Raw genomic sequence first — 26507 nt, 5'->3', positions numbered from 1 at the left:
GGAATGCAAGAGCCCCCAAATCATTGATGTTATAATGACCCCCATCCTCATTTCATTGTTGTTATTAGTATATTGGTCCCTAGCAGTAAATAACCTCCCAAATCATTGGTGTCAGTGGGATAAGGCCCCCATGGAAGAACAGTCTCTCATTTCAATCTTGTCAGTGGAATAATGGCCCCTAAGAGTGAATAACCTCCCACATAATTTGTGTCAGTTGCATTGTGAGCCCCAGGGGAGAAAAGCCCCTCAAATCATTGGTGTCAGTGGGATTGTGGTCCTTAGAGGAGGAAACCCCCAGCAAATTATTGGTGTCAATGGGATAGTGTCTACCAAGGAAGAATAGCCCCCAATTATTGGTGTCAGTAGGGTAGTGGGTACTAGGGAAGAATAGCTCCCTAAATCATTGGTGTCAGTGGAATATTGTTGACCAGGGAAGAATAGCCCCCCAACAAATCATTGGTGTTAATGGGATAGTGCTCACGAAGAAAGAATAGCCCCCCAAATCATTGGCATCGGTAGGGTAGTGGGCACCAGGGAAGAATAGCTCCCTAAATCATTGGTGTCTGTGGAATAGTAGATCTCAGCCAGGCAGGAGCTACATGGTTGAGAATCAGTGACAGAGAATTGCACGAGAAAGGTTGAAAGTTAAATACAGGTACTAATATCCACTTATTTATGATGTATGAGTAAATACCTAGCCATGTTAATTTATGTATTTTCTGTCTGATTAGTGTTCAGATTTAATTAAGTCATTATTTTCTTACTATCTGGATTGGGAATTTTTTTAGGGCCCGCAGGTTGATAGCCAGGTGAGTGAACCTGATTAAGGCCCATTGTATCCACTTCTATTATATCCCACACAAACTTTATTTCTTTCTTACTACCAGCTACATGTGCAGTATATAATTTGTTCCTTTTGCCAAGCCAAGTATGTTATCAGCCTTTCTAAACCTTTTTACTTTAGAGAGGAACCCTTGCTATAGTTTTCTGGTCTCAGGGAACCCTTGCTAAAAATGAATATATCTACAGGAACCAGATACCCAAAATTATCCACCTTGATGCCCCATTTTTTAATCTTTTAATAACACCTCTATAAGGTAAAAATGTTTTCAGTAATAATCACAGAATTAGAATGAATCAAACAAAATAAAAGGACAGAAAATAAAAGCATATAATGAAAATGGTAGGGCAGGGATTTCCTTTTGTTTTGGATATGAGACAGGAAGTGAAGGGAAATCTCCCCAAGGGGACACAGATGGCAAAAAATGGACTGGGGTTATAACCCTCCCTTACTCCATCCAAAATGAAAATGAAAAAAAAAAGAAGATTTGACTTGGGGCTCGTTTACACCTGCTTTGATCTCTGAAAAGCAATCCACATTCGGACTGCTCTTCAGAGTGCATTTGGCAGGTGGTAAGGAGGCTTTGTATCACCTCCTCACTGCCTGCTTTATCCCCTTGAACCCCATACTAGGGAGCCACAATTGCACTGTGGTTGTGGGGCTCTTGCAGAGCAGCCCTATTCACTTGAAGGGGCTGTGCTCATTGGGCACTATGCCTGCTGAAAGCAACAGAAGGTATAATTACTGCCACAGCCATGACATCTGTACACCCTTGTATGCTGCCTCTGCAGCTAAAGGGAGAACAGCTGGGGGGCAGTAAAAGTGCAGCTCAACGCAGGGGTGTGAATGAACCCTTAGGGACAACTAAAATCATTTATGTCAATTCCTACTTATCTAAGAGAAAAGAGGAGAAGTTCCACTGATTTCAGGTCACTAGTTCATCCCTGTGACATTGGCCTGGGAACTATGCAGGCACCTCTAGGCTGGAAGTTAATGCACCATTGCTCAAGGAACCCCTAGCAACCTCTGGAGAATCTCTAGGGCAGTGATGGCGAACCTTGGCACCCCAGATGTTTTGGAACTACATTTCCCATGATGCTCATGCACTCTGCAGCGAGGTTGAGCATAATGGGAAATGTAGTTCCAAAACATCTGGGGTGCCAAGGTTTGCCATCACTGCCCTAGGGTTTATCAGAGCCCTGACTGAGAAAGGCGATCATTCACCATAGTGTATAAAAAAGGGTTTTTACTCACGCCTAGGATAAATATTGTGAAACTGGCGAAAGCTGCAAGTAATCAAGTGAACTAGTGAATTAGTTACTGAAATTAGGAAAAATGGAAAAAATACTGCGCTAACCTTATGTTTCTTGGCAAATTTGCCAAAAATGTGCAAACATGTGAATATAAAGTGATAAATTCACTAAGAAAGTGCGTTACATGTGCCAAATTATGAACAATCATATAAATTATAATGCATAGTACAATGCACACAATATACCCAAAAATATATATCACAAAAAACCGGTGATACTATTGATATTGTGCTAAATGATAATAATACAAAGAATCAGTCCATATTGCTGATATTACATAAGTAAAAAGATGAAGAGAAAAAAGTGCAATGGTGCTTTGTGAAGTCCTATTATATCCGTGACAAAACTTCAGCGGCCCCCCGCTCCACCGCAAAGTGCTTAATAGTGAGGTAGCTCGCTTACCAGATGGTGTGGACCCTTTTGGCTTACGCCAATAAGAGTATATCTGCGCTTAGTTGTTATACCGGCTTCACTGTTGGATGGGATCCTTAAGGTGCTGGTGCAAAAACTCAGGGCGAGAAAGAAGAGATGCTCCTCATGGTGTAGAAGGTTTAAAACACCTTTATTTTGTGCAATTCACACGACACATCAATCCACATAAACATCGATAAAAACTGCAGTGGTTTAAAATCTTCACTCCCACGAACACCAAACTTTTAAAACTGAGTCCAAAACATGCGTGCCAATATAAAACAAACTTTGTAAAAGAACCCGGTGTAATACCGGTAATGGCTAGGTTAGCCGTTCCAAATTCTTCTGAGCCCCTATTCATCCCTGCGGCTGGTGTAGCGGGACGCCGCTATGTGTGACCGCGAGGTCTGCCGTACCCGGAAGTGGGAAGACTCGGCGTGCGTTCCAGCGGCTGCTCAGAACGAGGCAACGTGCGTACCAACTTGACGCGTTTCGTCAGAGATGTGATGTCTTCGGAGGTGATACAAAGCGGGGGGCCGCTGAAGTTTTGTCACGGATATAATAGGACTTCACAAAGCACCATTGCACTTTTTTCTCTTCATCTTTTTACTTATGTAATATCAGCCATATGGACTGATTCTTTGTATTATTATCATTTAGCACAATATCAATAGTATCACCGGTTTTTTGTGATATATATTTTTGGGTGTATTGTGTGCATTATTGTACTATGCATTATAATTTATATGAATGTTCATAATTTGGCACATGTAACGCACTTTCTTAGTGAATTTATCACTTTATATTCACATGTTTGCACATTTTAGGCAAATTTGCCAAGGAACATAAGATCATTCACCATACAATTTTACAGGAGAAAGATGTAAACTCTCCTGTATGTTGGATGATTTTGGTGCATGGCCTGTTGGCACAATTCTGTGGCTCTTACTTGATTTGTGAAAGTCGGAGGTGTCTTTGCTTTCCATCCACATTAACTGACTGTTCACGCTGGTCGTGCTGCTGTAGTTTCTTGAACATGATGCAGATTTCCAAGTGTTTGAAAGCCATGGGGAGTCACTTGTGTCCATCCTGAAATAAAAAGGGATTGACATCAATTCAATAACATTAAAAAATGAATTCCTTGCAGGAGGGGGCCAGGGTAACGGCTTTATACCAATTCCCTTCTGTTGGTATACATAGGCACGTGGCTTTAAACCTGTATATCTCAGTCATTTTTCTATAAGACAATGTCAAAAAAGTGTTCAGTTGACCGTTTTGATGCTGGCATTAGGGGAATCAAACAATAGACTAGTGTGTCCTCCACTAAGGATCCCTGGGGCCATCTTGGAGGAGCCTGGGTTTAATTGAACACAGAGTTCTTGTGAGATTTCAGCAGACATTTTTGGGTGTAGGGATAGTTTAAATAGCCTGATCTGCACCATGATGGAGCCCTTAAGTGGGTAGTGAAGACAGGGACAGTACCCCATTTTGATTAGTTGGCGACGAGTTCTGCAGACTACCCTGTTCGCTTATCTGGAAACAGACTGAAACTGAGAGACTTAAGGTAGTTGAAAAAGCAGCGATCCTTTGTAAGGCCTTTCTGTTTAGTTTCCAGTCTGAAAAGGTTTAACTTCCTGTACTGCTCTCCCCTCTTAGAAAGCCAAAAGATCTTAGAGGTAGGATGGAAGAAACTGTGATAGTTTGTCTAATGCCTCGTACACATGCATCGATTATTGGCCGTGAATTTTCGGCCAACATCCGATCGGCCGATTTTCGGCTTGTTAGTATGATGCTTCCGACAACCGACTCCGACTTTTCGGCCGAAAAAAATCTGGTGTGCAGGCTATAAAATTTTTGTTGGCCGTCAAAACAATTTTCCATCAGTCAGTACAGATTTTGGCAGACAAAAATCTGATGAGCAAGACTGGGCATGCTCAGAGAAGAAAAAACACACGGAAAGTAAACCAGCACATGACATCACTTCTGAAGTAGATTTTTGTTGGCCAAGAAAATTTGTGTGCAGTCTAGGCACATTCCAACCAACAAAACACCACTCTGGACAAAAGTCGGACGATTGGTCGGCCGATAATCGATGCGTGTGTACGAGGCATTAGAAAGTCAAGAGCTACAAAGACTTGTTGCCCAAGGGAAGCACTTTCTGATTGTGCTCCATGTAGTATGAAGGCTTGTATCCACTATATCATGGATTCTCAAACTATGGTCCTCCTGCTGTTGCAAAACGACATATCCCATGAGACTTTGTAAAACTCTGACATTCACAGACATGAATAAGCATTATGGGAATTGTAGTTCCTGAACAACTGGAGGGTCTTAGTTTGAAGACCCCTACTCTATGTACTGTCAAATAATAACTGGGCGTTTTTGTTGCAGGCATTTATTGGGCATTTTTTGGGCATCTTTGGAGGCAGGCATGACATCTGAACTTCTGTGTAGGGGTATATATACACACACACATATATGTATATATACACATACACACATATATATATACACATATACACATACACACATATAGGTGTAATAGGAGCAGAGCCACATCCCTGCAAATAATTTCATTAGCGCATGGATGTGGCTCCGCTTCTATTACAGCAAACCCCCCTCCATTGCGGGGGTTACGTTCTGGACCCAGCCGCGAAAAGTGAAATTCCGCGAAATAGAAAAACCCTATTAAAATGCATTGTAGGCATGTTTATTTTACTGTCACTGTACGTGTAAAAGCATTTTAAGGTCTTTAAACACACTTTTAAAACAATAGAAACTCATTTAAACACATAAAAGATACTAAGAGACATAGCAAGAGCTATGGAAAACACAAAAATATTTCATTTTTAATGATTTATATAGTAAAATAACAAAAAAAAAACGCAAATTACCGGGACCGCAAAAATTGAACCGCGATGGAGCGGGGGATTACTGTACACCTATATGTGTGTATGTGTATATGTGTATATATATGTGTGTATATATATATGTGTGTGTGCATATAAACCCCTACACAGAAGTTCAGATGTCATGCCTGCCTCCAAAGACACCCAAAAAATGCCCAATAAATGCCTGCAACAAAAACGCCCAGGTGTGAAAGGTGTGGAGCCCCATCCCTGCCCTACTAAAAATTCTAAGAAAAATTATCTTTTTTTTCTGGTTCTGGACATGCTACAGAGCTGAAACTTCACAGGTACACTTTTTAGACCCACCAGACACTAAATCCAAAGAAATCTAATTTTTTTTTCAATAATTTTTTCAATAATTGGCTCTCTATCAAAAACGACAATTTTTAAGAACTTTTTTTGTGTGATTGAGCATGACCCAGAACCATCATATTCTGATTAGCGAAATACAAAGTCGTACAAAGTCGTCTATCATACAAGTCGCGCTGAATACGCGCGAAGTCGCGCATAAAGTCGCGCTAACAAGTCGCCCCTTATGAGGCGACTTTCTGGTCGCGACAGTGTGCATGGGGTCTAACAGAGACAGAAACACAGGGGCAAGCTTTACAGTGACTGATCACTGTGACAGCCAAATCAAATTTTATCTCAGTGATCAGGTGACTCGGAACCGGGATTTCCGGGTCCCGATTGTTAGTACGAGACCTGGGGCTTTCAGTGAGCCCCCGGTCTCTGTGCTGAGAGCATGTTGTGTGGCGCACCCCCAGCACTAAGACAGATACACAAATATGCAGCCCTATGGGAAAAAGCCCAGTCCAGGAAGGTCGCATATCTGCGTACAGTTGGCGTCAAAGGGTAAAGCACCGCCTATTGACAGTTTGAATAGCAATGGTATATCACAGTTTCATGGGAGCACAATATTAAGGCTTAAAGTACAACTGAAGGCAAAACTTTTTTTGTTTGTTTTGGAAAGAGTGGAGAGGGATTAGAACACCTGTCAGTTTTTATTTCTGTCTGTGTCCCCGTTAGGGAGATTCATCCTCTATTTGTCCTGTTTACTTTTATAACTGAAAATGAAAGTAAAAGAAAATCCCAAATTTTGGGTTGTCCCTAAAAAAGTAATAGAGGGGAAATGTTTCAATGGGGACACTATTTCTGGTGACCTGGGGTCCCCAAGGAATTCCCTTAATGTGCAAGGATTTTCTCCTACTTCCTGTTTGACTATAGGACAGGAAGCAAAGGGAAATCTCCCCAATGGGACACAGATGACAAAAAAAAAAAAATCCCTTGCTCTATCCAAAATGAAAAAAGTTTTGCCTGTAGTTCTACTATAACATATTTCGTATCTATTTATTTGAAACAACTCCATCTTTTATATTTTACCAAAAAATTGGGTGATATATTGTGTTTGTGTGCACAGATGGACAGGGAGGGCAGGACTAGGAGCCAATCAGTGGTACTGCAGGGCATTTGAGCTACCAGGGAACAGAAGGAAAGAGCAGAGTAAACAGAGGAGAGAGATGACTTATGAGTGTAATGCTGCTGCTCCTTCACGGTCCAATCACAGGCTGGGGGTGGAGAAGGGACAGGCTGTATTGCTAATCTGCAGTCGAGAAAATTCAGGTCTGCAGCCTGGCTCTGCTGTTTAGTAAGGCCCTTTTCACACAGGGAGTCCGTCAGGCGGACTCCGTTTTTCTAAGCGGGGGATCGATCCGCTGAGCAGGCGGATGGCAGCGGTGTCTCTAAGCTGTGTGCGGAGACACAGCTGTCAGGTCCCGCTGTTCTTTATTGGGGAATCGGATGGGAACGGACCATCTCTCCGTTCTCATCCAATCCCATCAGATCTGCTAGACAGATGGAAAATAGGGTTTCCGTCCGTCCAAATTTGACGGATCGGATGTCAGCGGACATGAGTATACAGTGGTTTGCGAAAGTATTCGGCCCCCTTGAACTTTTCGACCTTTTGCCACATTTCAGGCTTCAAACATAAAGATATAAAACTGTAATGTTTTGTGAAGAATCAACAACAAGTGGGACACAATCATGAAGTGGAACGAAATTTATTGGATATTTCAAACTTTTTTAACAAAAGAAAAACTGAAAAAATTGGGCGTGCAAAATTATTCAGCCCCCTTAAATTAATACTTTGTAGCGCCAACTTTTGCTGCGATTACAGCTGTAAGTCGCTTGGGGCATGTCTCTATCAGTTTTGCACATCGAGAGACTGAAATTTTTGCCCATTCCTCCTTGCAAAACAGCTCGAGCTCAGTGAGGTTGGATGGAGAGCATTTGTGAACAGCAATTTTCAATTCTTTCCACAGATTCTCGATTGGATTCAGGTCTGGACTTTGACTTGGCCATTCTAACACCTGGATATGTTTATTTGTGAACCATTCCATTGTAGATTTTGCTTTATGTTTTGGATCATTGTCTTGTTGGAAGACAAATCTCCGTCCCAGTCTCAGGTCTTTTGCAGACTCCATCAGGTTTTCTTCCAGAATGGTCCTGTATTTGGCTCCATCCATCTTCCCATCAATTTTAACCATCTTCCCTGTCCCTGCTGAAGAAAAGCAGGCCCAAACCATGATGCTGCCACCACCATGTTTGACAGTGGGGATGGTGTGTTCAGGGTGATGAGCTGTGTTGCTTTTACGCCAAACATAACGTTTTGCATTGTTGCCAAAAAGTTCAATTTTGGTTTCATCTGACCAGAGCACCTTCTTCCACATGTTTGGTGTGTCTCCCAGGTGGCTTGTGGCAAACTTTAAACGACACTTTTTATGGATATCTTTAAGAAATGGCTTTCTTCTTGCCACTCTTCCATAAAGGCCAGATTTGTGCAGTATACGACTGATTGTTGTCCTATGGACAGAGTCTCCCACCTCAGCTGTAGATCTCTGCAGTTCATCCAGAGTGATCATGGGCCTCTTGGCTGCATCTCTGATCAGTCTTCTCCTTGTATGAGCTGAAAGTTTAGAGGGACGGCCAGGTCTTCGTAGATTTGCAGTGGTCTGATACTCCTTCCATTTCAATATTATCGCTTGCACAGTGCTCCTTGGGATGTTTAAAGCTTGGGAAATCTTTTTGTATGCAAATCCAGCTTTAAACTTCTCCACAACAGTATCTCGGACCTGCCTGGTGTGTTCCTTGTTCTTCATGATGCTCTCTGCGCTTTAAACGGACCTCTGAGACTATCACAGTGCAGGTGTATTTATACGGAGACTTGATTACACACAGGTGGATTCTATTTATCATCATTAGTCATTTAGGTCAACATTGGATCATTCAGAGATCCTCACTGAACTTCTGGAGAGAGTTTGCTGCACTGAAAGTAAAGGGGCTGAATAATTTTGCACGCCCAATTTTTCAGTTTTTTATTTGTTAACAAAGTTTGAAATATCCAATAAATTTCATTCCACTTCATGATTGTGTCCCACTTGTTGTTGATTCTTCACAAAAAATTACAGTTTTATATCTTTATGTTTGAAGCCTGAAATGTGGCAAAAGGTCAAGGGGGCCGAATACTTTCGCAAGGCACTGTATCTCAGGACTCGAAGCACGGAAATATAAATGCTTCTGCACCCACAACAGCCCCCATATACATATTTCAATGGCTTACTTGAGCTGTTTGCCTGGAGTTCATTTATAAAAAAAAGAAAAGTAGAAAGTATTGTTAATCCCCGGAGGCTCAGGTAATGTTTTAATTCAGCACTTAACTATATTTTAGAGCCAGGAAGATGTAAAGTAGCGCCGTGGAGAATGTCACACAGTATATGTAGCACTATATCTCCTGAGACAGCAATTTATTGCTGCTTCTGAAGGACAAACGCAAATGAGTCTTATTGAGGTGAGGAATTGCTGAGACGTAACGATATTTTATAGCTGTTAAATGGCGCTGTCACAAACTCATTCCTTAACTTATTTTTTTCCTCTGAAATACGGCCTGTCTTACAACGACATGCAAAGCCAATTCGCGGCTGTACCACGGAAAGGCAAATTCTGCCAAATCCCAAACTCTTCCACTTCCTGAGGCCACTAGTCGGGTAAGTGAATGATTGGAAGCATACGAAAATCTTGTTATTATTAAAAGTATTTTATAGTCTGATTTAAAATGAATAATCTTAACATGCTGTCTGATTTTCCTTTCTGCCAGCAGGACTAGGGGTATGAACTATACAAGAATTATCCTATTCTGTCTGCAGCTGGAGAACAGCAATCAGAGCATTTGCTATGGTCAGTGTGCAATGGTTTGCTCTCCCTCTTCCCGTCTGTTCTCTGGCTCCTCTGGTGGGTTTGCCGATGCAGATTGTGGCCTATTTACAGGGATCTTGTCACCAACTTTTAACATTGCATGTAAAAACACAGAAAAAAACAAGAATTTTGAACTCTTATTTTTTTTTCTTTTCATAACATGACTTTCTTTAACCACTTATGGACCAGAAGGATTTGCCCCCTTAATGACCAGGCCATATTTTGAGATTCGGCACTGTGTTATTTTACCGGACAATTGCACGGTCGTGCGACGCTGTACCCAAATAAATTTGATGTGATTTTTTTTCCCCACAAATAGAGCTTTCTTTTGGTGGCATTTGATCACCTGTGCGATTTTTATTTTTTGCACTATAAACAAAAAAAAAAAGCGACAATTTTGAAAAAAAAAAAACAATATTTTTCACATTCTGCTATATGACATTCTCAAAAAAAAAATTTAAAAATCCAATTTTTTTAACATTTTAGGCCAATTTGTTTTCTTCTACACATTTTTAGTAAAAAAAAAATCGCAATAAGCGTATTTTGATTGGTTTGCGCAAAAGTTATTGCGTCTACTAACTACGGGAAAGATTTATGTAATTTTTATTGTTTTTTTTTTTTTACTAGTAATGGCGGCGATCTGCGATTTTTTGCAGGACTGCGACATTGCAGCGGACAGATCGGACCCCTGACTGACATTTTTTACACTTTTGGGGGAACCAGTGACATTACTACAGTAATCAGTGCTACAAATATGCACTGTTACTGTAATAATGACACTGGCAGGGAAGGGGTTAACCCTGTGGGTGATCAATGGGTTAAATGTGAGACCAGGGGAGTGATTCTAACTGTGGGGGGCGTGACTTGTAAGATGACCATAGAGACATGTGATCCTATATAGAAGGATCACATGAGCTCTATGATCATTCCAGGTAGAAGAACGGTCAGCTGTGTTTACAACAGCCGACCGTTCTTCTCTCTCAGCGGGGAGCGATCGTGAGTGTCAGGCGGCAATCAGAGCTGCCTGACCCGTGCATCTGCTTACCCGCTGCCGAGCGGGGGTGGGAGCGCGCCGCCGGCGGCACGCGCTCGCCCCCTAGCTTCCCGCGTGCGAACAACATAGGTCTACGTTGGTTTGCGCAGCAGAGCCATCCTGCCGCAGTAAAAAGGTGGCGGGTGGTCGGGAAGTGGTTAATTTGCCTCTAAACTTGCTTGAAAATGTGATTAGGCCCCCGTTCACAATGAGTGCAGCTTTTAAATCGCGCGATTTCACCTGAAATCAAAGCCGCATCTCAGTGCGATTTCAGATGCAAATTTGAAGACATCTGTGTGGCTTCATGTACAGATGTCTATTCAAGTCACACCCGAAATCGCCAAAAGTAGTGCATGTACTACTTTTTCAAAGTGATGCGACACCGAAAAGTCGGCGTCGCATCAATTTGAACACGGCCGTTGCTAGCAATAGGATGCGACTAATCATGCAAATCGCTCCAATGTGAACTCGGGCTTATCCAGGAGACAATACTCTAGCACAGCTCCTCCCTTCTTTTCTGGAAGTGTCTAATTACTTTGTGTGCTGGCCAAGCCCCTCCACTCCTCACCACATCTCCCTACATAACCTTTTATAAACCAAAACCTTTATTAAAGTATAAAAAGCAACACGATACAGCAAAAAAATCACTGTGGGGAATGAGGAAAAAGTCAATGTGTTTCATGTTGTATCAACAATTAATCGTGACTTAATCAAAAATCCTGATTAAGTGCTGACAGCACGAAACGCGTTGACTTATTTTCTTATTCCCCACAGTGTCTTTTTGCTGTATCATGTTACTTTTTATACTACAATAAAGATAAGGATTTTATTTGGAGTACAGCTGTCTGAATTTTAGTGCTAGGAATAAAAAAAAACAGCATTTTTGCTTGCACATGATTGGATGATGGAAGTCAGCAGCGCTTCCCCTCATTTATGAAGCTCTGGAGCAACAGCACTAGCAGAGTGCACAGTCTTTTTCCCTTTAGTAAAATAACCCCCAAGGGTCCATGCTACCTTTGATCAATTTTGAATAGATTAATTGTTAGTGTCAGGAAAAATAGACACAGTTTGATAATTCGTTTATTATAGGATTGCCTAACTCAATGCCAAATGTACTGTGGTTGCACCCTATGACCAGACTGTAATCACAGTGCAGAATATAAATGAATGTTATAAGCAGATCTCAGGCCTTACCTGTGTTTAATGATAGTGTCCTCACTTGCAAATCGATACAGACCTATAAAAGATGGGAACTAGGTTATTATTGTAATATAAATAATAGGTATTATCACAGTATACACAATGAACGCTTACCGCTGTGTTTCTTGGAGCTGTAAGGCTTGGAGTGACGCTGGCACAGGTAAACCACGGCCACCATTAGCATGATCCAGACGGTGCCACCCACTGTGGCGATAAAAGCTGGATGTTTTATAACCTGCAGGAGGAGATCTAGAGGAATAGGATCACTCTGTGTTTCTTCTTTCCCTTCAGGAAAATCTGCAGGGACAGAGGTATTAAAAACGAAATCAGCTGGTGCCTGCATGTACGTCGTTCTTCGTTCATCAGGGAAATTCCTCCCCTGCTATTCTTCATCCCAAATAATGACTCGGACTGCTTGATGTGGGTTTAAATTGGCCACAGCAGACCTTTATTTAAGAAGCACTACCAGTTCAGCAAATAACAATATACATGTACCAACTGTGTTGCCAGGAGAGGGTCTTTGGGTCCACTAACAAAAGTCTTAACTAAGCTCTACTCCTATTACAAGCCGGACCCCACCATTTCGAGGACATCTTTAAATTGTGCACATATACCACCTTCCACCAAGAATCGAGCCCCTGGTAGAACAAAGAACAATACAAGTAGAGGTTTTCAGTTGCTTCCAAGTCCTCTACATTGGATCACTCCCTTGGCTGTCCAGGTGCAAACGCCAAGCAGGCACTCGGCCTCACCAGGGCCATCTTTTATTATGGATTGGACCCTGGGCAAACATTTTCTTGTGCCACCGCCCCTGCAATCACAGTACCCCTTATCACATCACAGCACCCGTTACATTACAGCGATTTTCACATCATAATGCCCTTTACAAATCACAGTGCCCATTTACACATCACAGTGCCCCTTTTCCCATCATGGTGCCCCTTATCACAGTGCCCAATTACACTTATCACACTGCTACTTTAGGCTTCGCTGACATCTAGGCGCCCCGGGTCGCCAGTGGAATCAACATGATTCTGCCCATGATCCTGAATCTCCACAAATCGTGGGAGGCCCTTGCAATCCCCGTCACTGCCAATAGCACCCCAATTGCAGTGCAATTTTGCCGCGATTGTCGCCTGACGAATCACGGTAAAATAACGCAAACAGAATCGCAGTATGCCTGTCGCCCCAAAGAACTTCTTTTGGGCGACGGGCGTATGGCAATTCTGTTCGTGTGATTTTACTGTGATCCATCGGGCGACAATAATGGCAAAATCACGACACAAAAGGGGTCAATGGGGCGCCGATGCCGGCAGTCCCTGAGTGCACAGTGGATGGACTGTCACTGGACCAGTGGATTTGCAGCGCCGATGTGGCTTCCTGATTTGCATGCAGAGTGGGCGTATAGGTCAGCTACCTTGGGCCCCAAAACAGTGACAGGGCCCTGGGCAGCTGCCCCGCGTTAAAGACGGCTCTGGGCCTCACCCTGGACGCCAACATATCTTAGAAAAATAGCTGGTGGTGCTTGTTGTAATATGTTATTATTCCAGAGCAAGCTGCATAAAGTCCTGCCTGGAACCTGCTCCTCCAGTCCAGGAACCAACAACCTGCAAAAAAAGAAATGCCACACCACCATATAGGCCGCTGTTTTGTAACAATTTCAAGTCTACTTAAAGACCAGCCAAATTGTGGTTACAAGAACAGCCATCCTATCCCAATCAGAAAATTACCCAATGAGGGAAGGGAGGCCTTACTGGACAACTTCTTCTGCAGCCAACCTTTCTGGAATGACTTCCCAGTACCACTGTCCCTACATCTGCAGTTCCCCTGCCATTTGACCAGAAATCGCCAATTAGGTAACACTTGATTCTTACACTACCACTCCTAGTTATGTAGCGACACCACCCCCCCCCCCCCCCATTCCATTATTCTCCTTTGGGGTTCGCCTTTCTTTTAAAGCTTACTGCAACTACGTTACAACGTATCTGCTTCCATGGTTAGTGTAGCCAGATAGCCCTGGATTGTAACTTGCACTTGCTGAATACATAAAATTATTCATATTTTCTGTGAAGGACAGAAGAATAGAATCCCATACTTTTTATATTTAGGTTTACATACTGTGTAGGCTTTAAGAAAATCTGAGGACCACACAGAAGTCATCGAAATGATTTTCTTGCTATCATTCCCATCTCACCTATAAAGATGTACTTTGGTTGGCTCGGTTTGCCAACACCCACATCATAGATGGCGGCTACTTGAATCTGGTAGGTGACACCCGCAGGTAACATTGCAATCTCTAGGCGTTGGGTTTCTGGGTCTACGGTCCAGTTGGCTTGATGATGGGTCTCATTTCCAAAGCACCATATCTGAAATACAAGTATAAATAAAACAACCAAAATAATTCAGCTGCACCTATATTATTGTAACCAGGGCTTTTTTTTCTCAGAAAATAGGTGCAGGAACTCACCCTCCCTGCTCCAACCACGCCCAAACCCCAACCACACCCAGCCCCCACCCCAAGACACACCTTCTCTAGGGGACAGAAGTACAGCAGCGTCAAATAATTATAAGTGAAGGCTTAGAACTGCGTGTCACACAATGCACATGTAACACACAAAGTACAGGACTTCATAACACACAGGGCTCAGAAGTGTTTATTGTGCAGCAAACAGGAAAGTGCTTACATTCAATGCGAAGCGCCCCTTCTTCTCAGAAATATGGAGCATAGAGCCTTGTGTACAGAGTGCAGTGCAGGGGTCAGGAATATGTAACATAGAGTCCAGCTCACAGAGAGCAGCGGTAAAGCGTGTGTAATATGCAGTCCAGCATACAGAGTGCAGGGTTCAGGAGTATGTAATGCAAAACCCATTGTGCAGAGTACAGCATTAAGGAGTACAATCCAGAGGCCTTTAATATGTAACACACAGCACAGCATATAGAGTATAGCAGTTCTGAGTATGTAATGTACAAGGTGTTACAAAGTTCTCACCACTGGACCCTGCACGCTGTGCCATACATTACATACTCTTGGTCACTAGCTCTGTATGCTTTACTGTCCCCCAGCAAATTTACCTGGTCTTCCTCCTCAAGTATCCCCCAAAAGTAACCAACAAATCCTCACTTCCGCTTATCTCTTTGCTTACCTCAGTTTCCCCCATCCACACCTAACCTCTGCAACCCTCATCCACAGCTCACCTCTTCTTTCCCTGGTTTACAGCTCCACTTTGCCCCCCTATTCACAATTCACCTTAGCACCCCCCCCATCCACAACTCACATTTGTCCCCCCATCAACATGTCAACTCTGCACTCCTCTAACTACAGTTTACACCCCCAGTCCGAAACTCACCTCTTAAGCCCTTTGCATATTATCTCTGCCCCCCCCCCCTTCTGCATTCCAATCTAAAGCTCACCCCAATCCACAGCTCTCACCTTTGCCATCCCCCATGTTTCACCGCTGCACCCCCAGCTTCCCCACCCACCATAGCTCTCTATTTGCACGACCTGCCTCCCTTCCCCTGCACCCTCCACATCTCTCACTTTGCCCAACCTGCCTTCTGCCCTTTGCAGCTCTTACCTCTGCACAAAGCTGCCCCACTTTCTCAGCACTCCTCTCTGCACAAATCCCCCCCCCCCACTTTCCCAGCTCTCCCTTCCACACAAATCCACCCCCCCACTTTCCCAGCTCTCCGCTCTGCACAAATCCCCCCCCCCCACTTTCCCAGCCCTCCTCTCCACACAAATCCCCTCCACTTTCCCAGCTCTCCTCTCCGCACAACCCCCCCCCCCACTTTCCCAGCCCCCCTCTTCGCACAAATCCCTCCCACTTTCCCAGCTCTCCTCTCCGCACAAACCCCCCCACTTTCCCTGCCCCCCTCTCTGCACAAATCCCTCCTACTTTCCCAGCTCTCCTCACAAATCCTCCCACTTTCCCAGCCCCCCTCTGCACAAATCCCCCCACGTTCCCAGTTCTCCTCTGCACAAATCCCTCCCCCCCACTTTCCCAGCTCTCCACTCTGCACAAATCTCCCCCACACTTTCCCAGCTCTCCGCTCTGCACAAATTCCCCCCCCCCCCACTTTCTCAGCCCTCCTTTCTGCACAAATCCCCCATGTTCCCAGCCCTCCTCTCTGCACAAATACCCCAATGTTCCCAGCTCTCCTCTCTGCACAAATTCCCCCCCCCCACACTTTCCCAGATCTCCTCTCTGCACAAACCCCCCCCCCCCACTTTCCCACCTCTCCTCTCTGCACAAATTACCCCCCCCCCCCACACACTTTCCCAGCTCTCCACTCTGCACAAATCCCCCCCACTCTTTCCCAGCTCTCCTCTCTGCACAAATTCCCCCCCCCCACACTTTTCCAGCTCTCCACACTGCAAACTCCCCCCCCCTCACCTTCCCAGCTTGCCTCTATGCATAAATACACCCCCCCCCTACACACACACATAAACGCTTCCAGTTTTCCTCGCTACAAAGTCCCCCCCCAGTTCTCCTCTGTGCTCAAATCCCCACACACTTTCACAGTTCTCTCTGCACAATCCCCCCCCCCCCATTTCATTATTTCACGGTTCTCTCTCCGCAAACTCAGTCTGCCAAGTCAAGTCAGCGTCAAACTGCATTTTTCAGTTGTCCCTAGCAATTTGTGCATAGTTGAGCCAAAGGAGTATCCCACTCTTTCCCATCCAAGTTACCAAATACAGTAAATACAAAAACCCAAAGATACTGGACTGGTCATTGTCTCAGTGCTCACACTTGGAGAACATGCTTAAATGTGCTGTTGTTGCTAGCGGTAACCCAGGCGGACCCATATCCAGCGAAACGGCTGCGAATTGTGCTACACCTAGAGATATGTAAACCCTAACAATAAACTTCTCTTATTTTCTCCCTTTTGTCTGTTAAATACACAATTGAAAGCATTTTGTTATATCCGTTTTATAAATGAAACAAATTCCTGTTAATCCTGCCAGAAATGTTGTCAGCTGATAACTTCCTGTGCGCTCATCCTGTGCTTTGTGAGTTACAGAACCCCTCTGCTTTCATGGTATTAAGATGCAAAGAGGGAAGGTTTTTGTAGTTCTTTCCTAGGATGACAACACTGCTCCCCCATAGATACAGTACAGTGAACGTTGTCACCCAAGGACGGGAAGTGTGTGTGAAAATAAAGGGGAAAAAACAGCATCTATGGGTGGCACAGTGGTGTAGTGGTTAGCACTTTCACCTAGCAGCAAGAGGGTCACTGGTTCGAGTCCCAACCACGACACTACCTGCCTGGAGCTTGCATTTTCTCCCTGTGCCTGCGTGGGTTTCCTCCGGGTACTCCGGTTTCCTCCCACACTCCAAAGACATGCTGGTAGGTTAATTGGATCCTGTATAAAAAAAAATTGGCCCTACTGTGTATGTATGCGAGTTAGGGACCTTAGATTGTAAGCTCCTTTAGGTCAGGGACTGATGTGAATGTGCAATGTATATGTAAAGCGCTGCGTAAAATTGACAGCGCTATATAAGAACCTGAAATAATAATAAATCTAAGCACAGGCTGCAAAATTATACCTATTTGTTTTTGCGTTTAGATACATTTCAAAAATCTCTTTTACGTAAGTTGTCATAAAAATGTTTAGTGGGTTCTTTAATGTATACAGTATATGAGTGGCAGGGCAATTCTAAGACATCATTATAAGACATCTGCGGACATGGCGTAGCTCAGTTGTTTTACAATCTAGACTTCGCCCCGTCAATCCGCAACGTCTACGACATTCCCCCGCTGCGAGTGAAAAATCTTTCCTGCTGAGCGAGCGATTCCTTGCTCTCTTCTTCTGCACAGCCATGAGATAAGTATATGTTAATTTGTAGTGAAACTGACAATATAATTAAGAAAGATTCACCTGTCAGACCTGAATGGCATCAGTCTTGTCTTTTCGTGATAAAATGTAATTTGGATTTGTAACAGGCACTGGATTTCTGCATCAATCAGAGTTCTTATTATGCACAAGTAGGAATTTCACCTATTGTCTCCTTATCATCATTGGGATTTATATGAAGTTCTTTTGTTGGGCTTTACTTTTATATGTATTCCTTTTCATGTTGTATCTTTTCTGGGAACATTCTGAAGATACGGATACATGATGGATACATAAGAGCGTCTGATCCTTCCAGACAGTTATCACAGCCCCAAACTATCCTTTTACTTTATCAGTTTCTGCTGGATATACCTTTTAGATAAGGCTTCTCCATAGGGAGTATCTCATATTAATCTTCTAACCAGTGCTTTTTATCTCAGAAAATAGGTGCAGGTACTTCTCCTTTCCGAGACACCCCCTACCTACCTCTGAGCAGTGCCCCTTGGTTCCACCCCTGCCCACCTCAAGTACTGCCCTTTTAGAGAATACAGAACCAAGTACAATTATGTTGTGCTAAAGAATTTGTATGGAATGTGTTAATGATAATAAGAAAGGATTAAAATAGATCCCCTGTAGCCAGTAACAATAGACCCTCCCCCACCCCCTCAACAACAACAGATCCCTATCATCAACAGTAGATCTCCAAGGAACATTAGATACCCTTCGCACTAATAGATCCCTTAGAAACAATAGTCCCCTGCTGAAAAAATAGACCCCGAACAACAAAATACCCTCCACAGTAGCAATAGATCCACCTCAGAAACAATAGACGCCCTCAGCAACAATAGATCCCCAGACTCAGAGCAACAAAATACCCAGCGTAACAATAGATCCACTCCGGCAACAATAAACCCCCACCAGCAGCAACAGATTTCCCAGCAGCCAGCATCAATAGACCCTCCAGCACACCCCAGCACCTCTTGCCATTACATATACTCAGTGATAGAGGTGCCGGAACTGCGTTCCCCCACGTTCCTGCTGAAAAAGAGGCCTGCTTCTAACTATAAAGTGACATATATTATCCCTACGATGCTATATGTCTACCCCTACAGAACAAAATGAAAATTTCATTTTATTTATAACTTTAAAGTGATGGTGAACCATTACATATATTTACTGAAGTGACTAGCCTCAGTCTCAGCCAGCCTCAGAGATGAAACAAATCCTCCTACATACGTTGTACCTGTTTATATGCAGCCATTTCTTCACCAGAGCCATTCACAGTACACAGATCAAAGGGTATTGCTTAGCGGGCGGAGAGCTGATGTCATACACTGCATAGGACAGAGCTGAGTGTAAGCTAAAACCCGTCCCGAATGGAGGGAAAGGACCACCCCCCTCTACACAGTCTCATAGGGAAACGTGCATAGCTGAGGCTTTCAATCACATACTGTCAGCAGGGAACATCTGTCCGAATAAACCGTTAAGTGACTCATGTAAATAGCAGAAGGAGAGAGTAGAAAGCATTCACTTTATGATAAAGACTGAGGCAAGTACACACTATAGAAAGGATATGCTTTGTTCATTATTCATTCCAGGGGTTTACACCACTTTAAGGGCTGGTTTGAGGTTGGGGGGAGGTGTCGGTAAGGCAGGTGGTTGAGCTGTATTTTTACCTCCCTCTTTAAGCTGCAAAGGCAGCTGGGTGAGGGTGTACACATGTTGTGGCTATGATGTTTTGCTCCTTGGGCGTGCGAAAAAACAGTTCCCCCTGTTGCTTTTGGTGGGCAGTACTGTTGACAAAAACTACTAATTTAGGTGAATGGTACCATGCAACAACTGCCCTAAAACCATGTGCAGAACGTCCACTGCAGATCATTTTTCACAGCTTCGACAATAACAGTCGCATTGGACCTATTCTCCCTGGAGAGGAGACACTTGAGGGGGGATATGATATCAATGTAAAAATACCGTACTGGCGACCCTAGCATAAGGAACAAACGATTCAGCGAAAGGGAATATAAAAGGGCATGCGCCCATTCACTAAAATTAGAAGAGAAGCAGTCTAACTTTAAAGTGCGTAAAGAGTTCTTTACTGTCAGACCGGTAAGGGTGTGGAATTCTCTTCCACAAGCAGTGGTATGAGCGAGGAGCATCGATAGTTTCAAAAAACTATTAGATGGGCACCTTAACAACCACAACATACAGGGGTATACAATGTACTATTGACAGCAAACACACACACACTCATAATAGGTTGAACTGGATGGACCGGTGTCTTTTTTCATCCTCATTAACTATGTAACTATGTACAGTATATCTGAATGTACCCTGAATTAATTCTTCCTTTTTTATTTATTTATTATTTGAATGATTGGGCCACTACTATACACAATTATGTTTTTGCTTGTACACAGCACAAAATGTTTAATCAAGCACAGTGTTTCACCTGATGAAGCCACCTTTTGTAGTGAAACATGTAGAGAAGTGAAGTTGTGGCTAGATTTAGTTAAGCAAGGAATAGAAGGAATCCTCTGACAATATCCAGCATGGAAAGTTTGTGTCCCAGCAGTCTTTGGTGCTCTCTGTGTGCCATATATGCTGAATCTTGGATTGAACCACCACACCAGAAGTTTAGGCATCCAGATATCATTTTTTCCAAAAATAAAATAAAAGAATGTCCCACGGAGCCAAGACATTTTCGGGGGGATTGGGTCAGGAACATCCCCCTTCATCAGGGATAGTGAATGAATGATAATGTATAGTGGACTAAATGTAGATAGACGATTGTTGAACCATGAGACATATGGTTTGTCAACAGCTGGCCGCTAAAACTGGTTCAACAACTGTATATCTACATTAAGTCCAGTATGCACTATTCTTTATTCATAATCCCTGACCAAGGGGCGATTTCTGACTCCCAAAACGCCATAGTTCAAGGATATTCTTTTATTTTATTTTGGAATATACCGGTGTGGTGATTCTGCTACAAATCAAGGAAACAGAGGAAATCCTTTGGCGTGGAGAAGCTGCCAGCCAACTCTAAGTTGGTATAACTCTAAGTTCCCAGTGCTTCTATTTCAATCACTCCAAGTACACCGTAAAGCTGTCACATGATTGCACTGGAATCACAGGCATTGCTTGTCAATTTGTGCCCATCTCAGCCCACCCTGGTTTATTTCTGATCAGTCCATCCATCCAACTGGTGGTAGTGGAAGACTGCAGGCAGTTGATAGATGTGATGCACCTTGTACTTGGAAGAGAGCCTCCTCCATCTCTGTCCTGGCATGTAATCTCTGTGTGCCCAAGATCTCCTACTGGAGTGATTATGTATGTATATGCCAGGGTAATGCTTGTATGCAGCGCCAATACATGAGCAGTAGAGCCAGTATTGGGACAAGGTCATCTAGAGCTAAGGGCAAACACGCCAAATTGTGCCCACTCCCCCCGAGATGTATGAGCATTAGAAAAAAAACCCCCTCATCACACTAATCCTCTACCCCTCAAATTTCCCCTCCAAGCACAAATCCCCCCCCCCCCCACTCCAAATCCCCCCTTCCTTCACAAATTCCCCAACCCATTCCCCTATCCTAGCACAATCTCAACTCCCCCTCCATTCCTATCAGAAATACCCTGTAATCATTCCTAATAGCACAACCCCCCCCCCCCCCCGCAAAAAAAAAAAAAAAAACCCTCTACCGTATTGCTTTTATAGCACAAACCCCCAAAATATCTCCTCCTAGCACAAATCCTCTTCCTGCCTTCCAACACAAATACCCCAAATCACCACTCCTAGCACATCTCGCTAATCTTGTTCTAGGATCTTGCCATCCTAGAACAATTGCTACCCCCACTGCCCTCCAAATTTCCCTTCCCAACACAAATCTCCTCCCCCAATCTCTATGTGGTGCCCTCCCCCCTCACATGATACCACAGGGCCCAGGGCAGCCTCCCCTCCTGCCCACGCCTTGTCCCGGCTCTGAATAGAAGTGAAGGACTTACCTTATAAGCTTTAATGTTCCATCTGTGAGTGGTTGGAGGTGGAGGCTCCCAGCTGACTAATACCGACCCACTGCTGTCATCAACCAGGGTAACATTGATGCCCCGAGGAGTGTGCCCAGGAACTACAAGAGGATGTGACACTATTATTGGACTGTTTACCCAAACCAACAAAAAACACATCTATGAAAGTGTCTGAAGGAAGAACTGTCTGTGCTGCTCATAGCAATCAACCATGCAACTTTATGCCTTCAAGAGCAGCTTATAAGATGAAATAGAGATGCCATATGGAAAGTATGGGCTTCGCAGTTTCCATGTTAAGCAATCATTTTATAGGCTGAACCACTAATGGACAGCAGTGAGGTTTCAGATGTATATAATGGCCTTGCAGTGCTGGGGTCCTGAGTACATCTCAATCATGGATTTAACTGAAAGTTTGTGTATGTTCTTCCCATGTTTGTAGTATACGGACCCTTTTCAGAAAATATTGGCTTCCACCCAAAACTGTGTGTCCATAGCGGCACCCCAGTGTCTGTATTCCCTTTGTGGGACATTAGAGTGCAAGCTCCTCCGATGCAGAATCTCAGTGTTCTCTGTACAGCATTGTGAATATGTCAGAGCTATACAAATGTATAATATTATTAGAGTGTGACTGTGGTGGGGGCATTAGAGTGTAAGCTCCTTTGGTGCAGAGACTAATGTGACTGGCTCTGTATAGCATTATGTCAGAACTACAGAATATAAATTAATTAAATAAAAAAAATAATACAAATATTCACATAAGTAAATCATAAAACACATAATGATAGTAGATTTAGCGCTAGGTTAGACTAACCAAAAATGGTATTTTGTGATGTTGCTTTTTTATAATAATTCTTCAACAGCTACCACCATCTAGGAATGTGATCTGAATGAATGGGTCGTTGTGTGACAGATGTACACTGCCACCTAGTGGTCACTGCTATGTTCGCACAATGTCTATTACAATGTCTATTTTAAGGGCAATCAACAGAACAAAACTCCACTATATAAAGGTTATCCTTCAATGAACTGTGGGCGGAGCTATAAAAAGTATTTAAAAATTAAAAAAAGGAGGTTTACATTTTTTTTTTTTAAAAGTTGATATGATCTTAAAACAGCAAAATCTTTTATTAAACCTAAAACGGGATGAAACGGTTGATCAAGCTTAAACCCTTTCACTGCCACCAACATAGTGCATAAGTTGGCAGCGGCAAGTGGGTCTTCACACATACTCACTGCTACAGCCCTGACAATCTGTACTGCTGTCAGACCGCTTAGTCGCACCCCTGGTACATTTGCGAAGCTCCACAACCCATGCACTCTCGCCATGTTTTCCTGGTTCCCGTGCTCCTACGGGCCTGGGAAACCCATGGTGGGTGCCACTGGGTAGGAGGGAGAGAGATCAGCATACGTCCTTTCACTGATCTCCCCTACCTAGTAAAAACCTGGAAACAGCATGTATTTACATTGCTTCCAGGTTCAGTTGTCATTTTACTTGGCGCTGTGGTCAGGGGAGATGCTAATGGTAACTGACCAGTGCTCCATTAGCTTCAATAGAGGGCAGCTGAGACATCGGGGGTCTATGCATTGCATACTAGCACATTATGTGAAACTTACCTTAAAATGAAGCCCTCCAGCGGCAGGCAGTACCCGCTAACAGGGCTTCCATCTTCATCCGGTCTTCCTTCCGGGTTGACAGGCTCCGGTCCTTTGATTGGACAAGCCACAATGACATCACTCCCGGGCATGCACAAGGGAGGTGCTATTTACGGCACAGGACTCTGAAGGAACAGCATAGTATGCCGTTCCTTCAGAGTGCATGCGCCGCTGGCTTCACAAGTAAATATCTCCTAAACGGTGCACGTGTAGGAGATATTTACTGTACCTATAGGTAAGCCTTACTATAGGCTTTCCTATAGAAAAAAACATACATGGGAGTTTACGCACACTTTAAGGCTTGATATGTTGGGTATCTATTTAAGTAGCGCAACCTCATCTTATATTACACCAAAAAAAAAAAAAAATTTTGTGTGCCATAAAATTAACTTTAGTTCATTTTTTTTACTATAGTTTTGCATATTATGAATGATTGTGTCAACATTGTGCAACATAAAAAAATTAGAACTACCAACATTTTATTCTACAGGGTCTCTGCTTTTAGAAAATACATAATATTTTGGGGCATTACATAATCTTCAGGCCTAAACTGATTTTTTTTAAACTTGTGCAAAAAAAAATGAAAATACAGCTCTGGTAGTGACAGGGTTAAATAACCAGGGAAAGAATTGGTCAAAACTGAAAAAAAAAAGTGTCCTTTTATAAATCATCCCCATAGTTAGGAAAATTGATTGGGAAAAGTCTTCTATACGTTACAGATTATATATTTATTTAGCTGTGTTGTTTTTATAGAAACAGGAGACATGACATGAGAACGCATGGTATAATTCTGTGCACCATTTTTTACCTCCTTCTGGGATCTGGATGTGTTTGATGTTACTGTCAGTGCCGAAGAGGGCCTGTCCATACGGTCGAACCTTGAACTCGTACCTCTGTCCTTTCTCCAGAGATGGGATGATGGCGCTGTTTTCTGTTAGTGGGACTGAGCGCCATTTTACCCATTCAGAATCCAGGGGAAGATGAGGGCGATAAAAAACGACGTATCCCTCAGTGTACTGTGACAGTGATGACACCTAAAAAACAAATCATATATATTTTTTATCATTAATACATGTACAGTGCAACCAGAAAGTATTCACAGCGCTTCACTTTTTCCACATTTTCTTATGTTACAGCCTTATTCCAAAATGTATTTTTCCTCAAAATTCTCGAAACAATACCCCATAATGACAACATGGAAGAAGTTTGTATGAAATCTTTGCAAATTTATTAAAAATGAAAAACGAAGAAAAAATCCCATGTACATAAGTATTCACACCCTTTGCCATGACACTCAGAATTGAGCTCAGGTGCATCCTGTTTCCACTGATCATCCTTGGGATGTTTCTACAACTTGATTGGAGTCCACCTGTGGTAAATTCAGTTGAATGGACATGAATTGGAAAGGCTCACAGCTGTCTATATATGGTCCCACAGTTAACAGTGCATGTCAGAGCACAAACCCAGCCATGAAGTCCAAGGAATTGTCTGTAGACATCTGAGACAGGATTGTATCGAGGCACAGATCTGGGTAAGGGTACAGAAAAATATCTGCAGCATTGAATGTCCCAATGAGCACAGTGGCCTCCATCGTCTGTAAATGGAAGAAGTTTGGAACCACCAGGGCTCTTCCTAGAGCGGGCCGCCCAGCCAAACCAGTGATGAGAGGAGAAGGGCCTTAGTCAGGGAGGTGACCAAGAACCCTGACAGAGCTCCAGCAATTCTCTGTGGATAGATTAGAACCTTCCAGAAGAATAACCATCTCTGCAGCACTCCACCAATCAGGCCTGTATGGTCTAGTGGCCAGACGGAAGCCACTTCTAGGTAAAACGCACATGACAGCCACACTGGGATTTGCCAAAAGGCACCTGAAGGACTCTCAGACCATGAGAAACAAAATTCTCTGGTCTAATGAAACTAAGATTGAACTCTTTGGCCGAATGGCAAACGTCATGAGGAAACCAGGCACCGCTCATCACCTGGCCGATACCATCCCTACAGTGAAGCATGGTGGTGGCAGTATCATGCTGTGGGAATGTTTTTCAGCAGCAGGATTTTGGAGACTAGTCAGGATCGAGGAGAAGATGACTTCAGCAATGTACAGAGATATCCTTGATGATAACCTGCTCCAGAGCACTCTGGACCTCAGACTGGGGCGAAGGTTCATCTTACAGCAGGACAACGACCCTAAGCACACAGCCAAGATAACAAAGGTGTGACTATGGGACAACTCTGTAAATGTCCTTGAGTGGCCCAGCCAGAGCACAGACTTGAGCCTGATTCAACATCTCTGTAAAGATCTGAAAATTACTATGCATGGACGCTCCCCATTCCACCTGATGAAGCCTGAGAGGTCGTACAAAGAAGAATTGAAAAAAAAAACTGCCCAAAAATAGATGTTGAAACCATACAAAAACACACAGAGGGCGCACCGACCTAATGAATTATCCTAAGACAAATAATATATTGAATAAAAAAAGCAGTCTTCAACAAAAATTGAAGACCGAATTTTTGATGTGCTTTTAACCACTTGCCGACCGAGTACGGTAATAGTACTGCGGCAAAGTGGTTCGTTATCGTCTGACGACGTAGTATTAACGTCGTCAGACACTCCCCCTTCTGGGCGGCGCTTGTGCGCCGCCGGAGGCTCGCTCCCGCTGTTTTCATTCACAGCGGGAGTCGGGCCAGGGGAGGAGCAGCGGCGATCACCGCTGCTCTGCCCCGATCGCCGGGGATCTAGTGTGGAGATCCGCCCGCTGTGTGTAAACACAGCGGGCGGATCTCCATAGTGACAGGGAGTGACAGATCGGACTGTTCAGCATAGCTGGACATCCGATCTGTCCATGACTCACTCAGTCACCTCCCCCCCTACACGTCAGTAAGCACCAGGCATACATTAACCCCTCCCTCTCCAATAAAATTAACCCCTTCCCTGCCAGTGTCATTATTACAGTAACAGTGCATATATATAGCACTGATTACTGCAGTAATGTCACTGGTAACCCCAAAAGTGTCAAAAATGTCAGTCAAGGGTCCGATC

General features: G+C 43.6%; 1 protein-coding gene across 2 annotated transcripts in view; it reads right to left on the bottom strand.

The window, feature by feature from the left end:
• Nucleotides 1-26507, bottom strand: part of ROBO4 (roundabout guidance receptor 4) — a 187424-nt gene that overhangs the window by 62677 nt on the left and 98240 nt on the right. For both annotated transcript variants that reach the window (XM_082273761.1, XM_082273762.1), the window contains exons 8-13: nucleotides 24276-24501; nucleotides 21794-21915; nucleotides 14150-14321; nucleotides 12070-12252; nucleotides 11950-11992; nucleotides 3515-3654 (exon numbers count right to left, since the gene is read on the bottom strand). In XM_082273761.1, the coding sequence (XP_082129887.1) occupies nucleotides 3515-3654; nucleotides 11950-11992; nucleotides 12070-12252; nucleotides 14150-14321; nucleotides 21794-21915; nucleotides 24276-24501 (886 nt within the window). The remainder of the gene's footprint in view (nucleotides 1-3514; nucleotides 3655-11949; nucleotides 11993-12069; nucleotides 12253-14149; nucleotides 14322-21793; nucleotides 21916-24275; nucleotides 24502-26507) is intronic.

This window comes from Pelophylax lessonae (genome assembly GCF_965119305.1).
Source record: "Pelophylax lessonae genome assembly, chromosome: 12".
In the NCBI taxonomy this organism is placed as follows: domain Eukaryota; kingdom Metazoa; phylum Chordata; class Amphibia; order Anura; family Ranidae; genus Pelophylax; species Pelophylax lessonae.
This window is presented reverse-complemented; position numbering and strand designations above follow the sequence as displayed.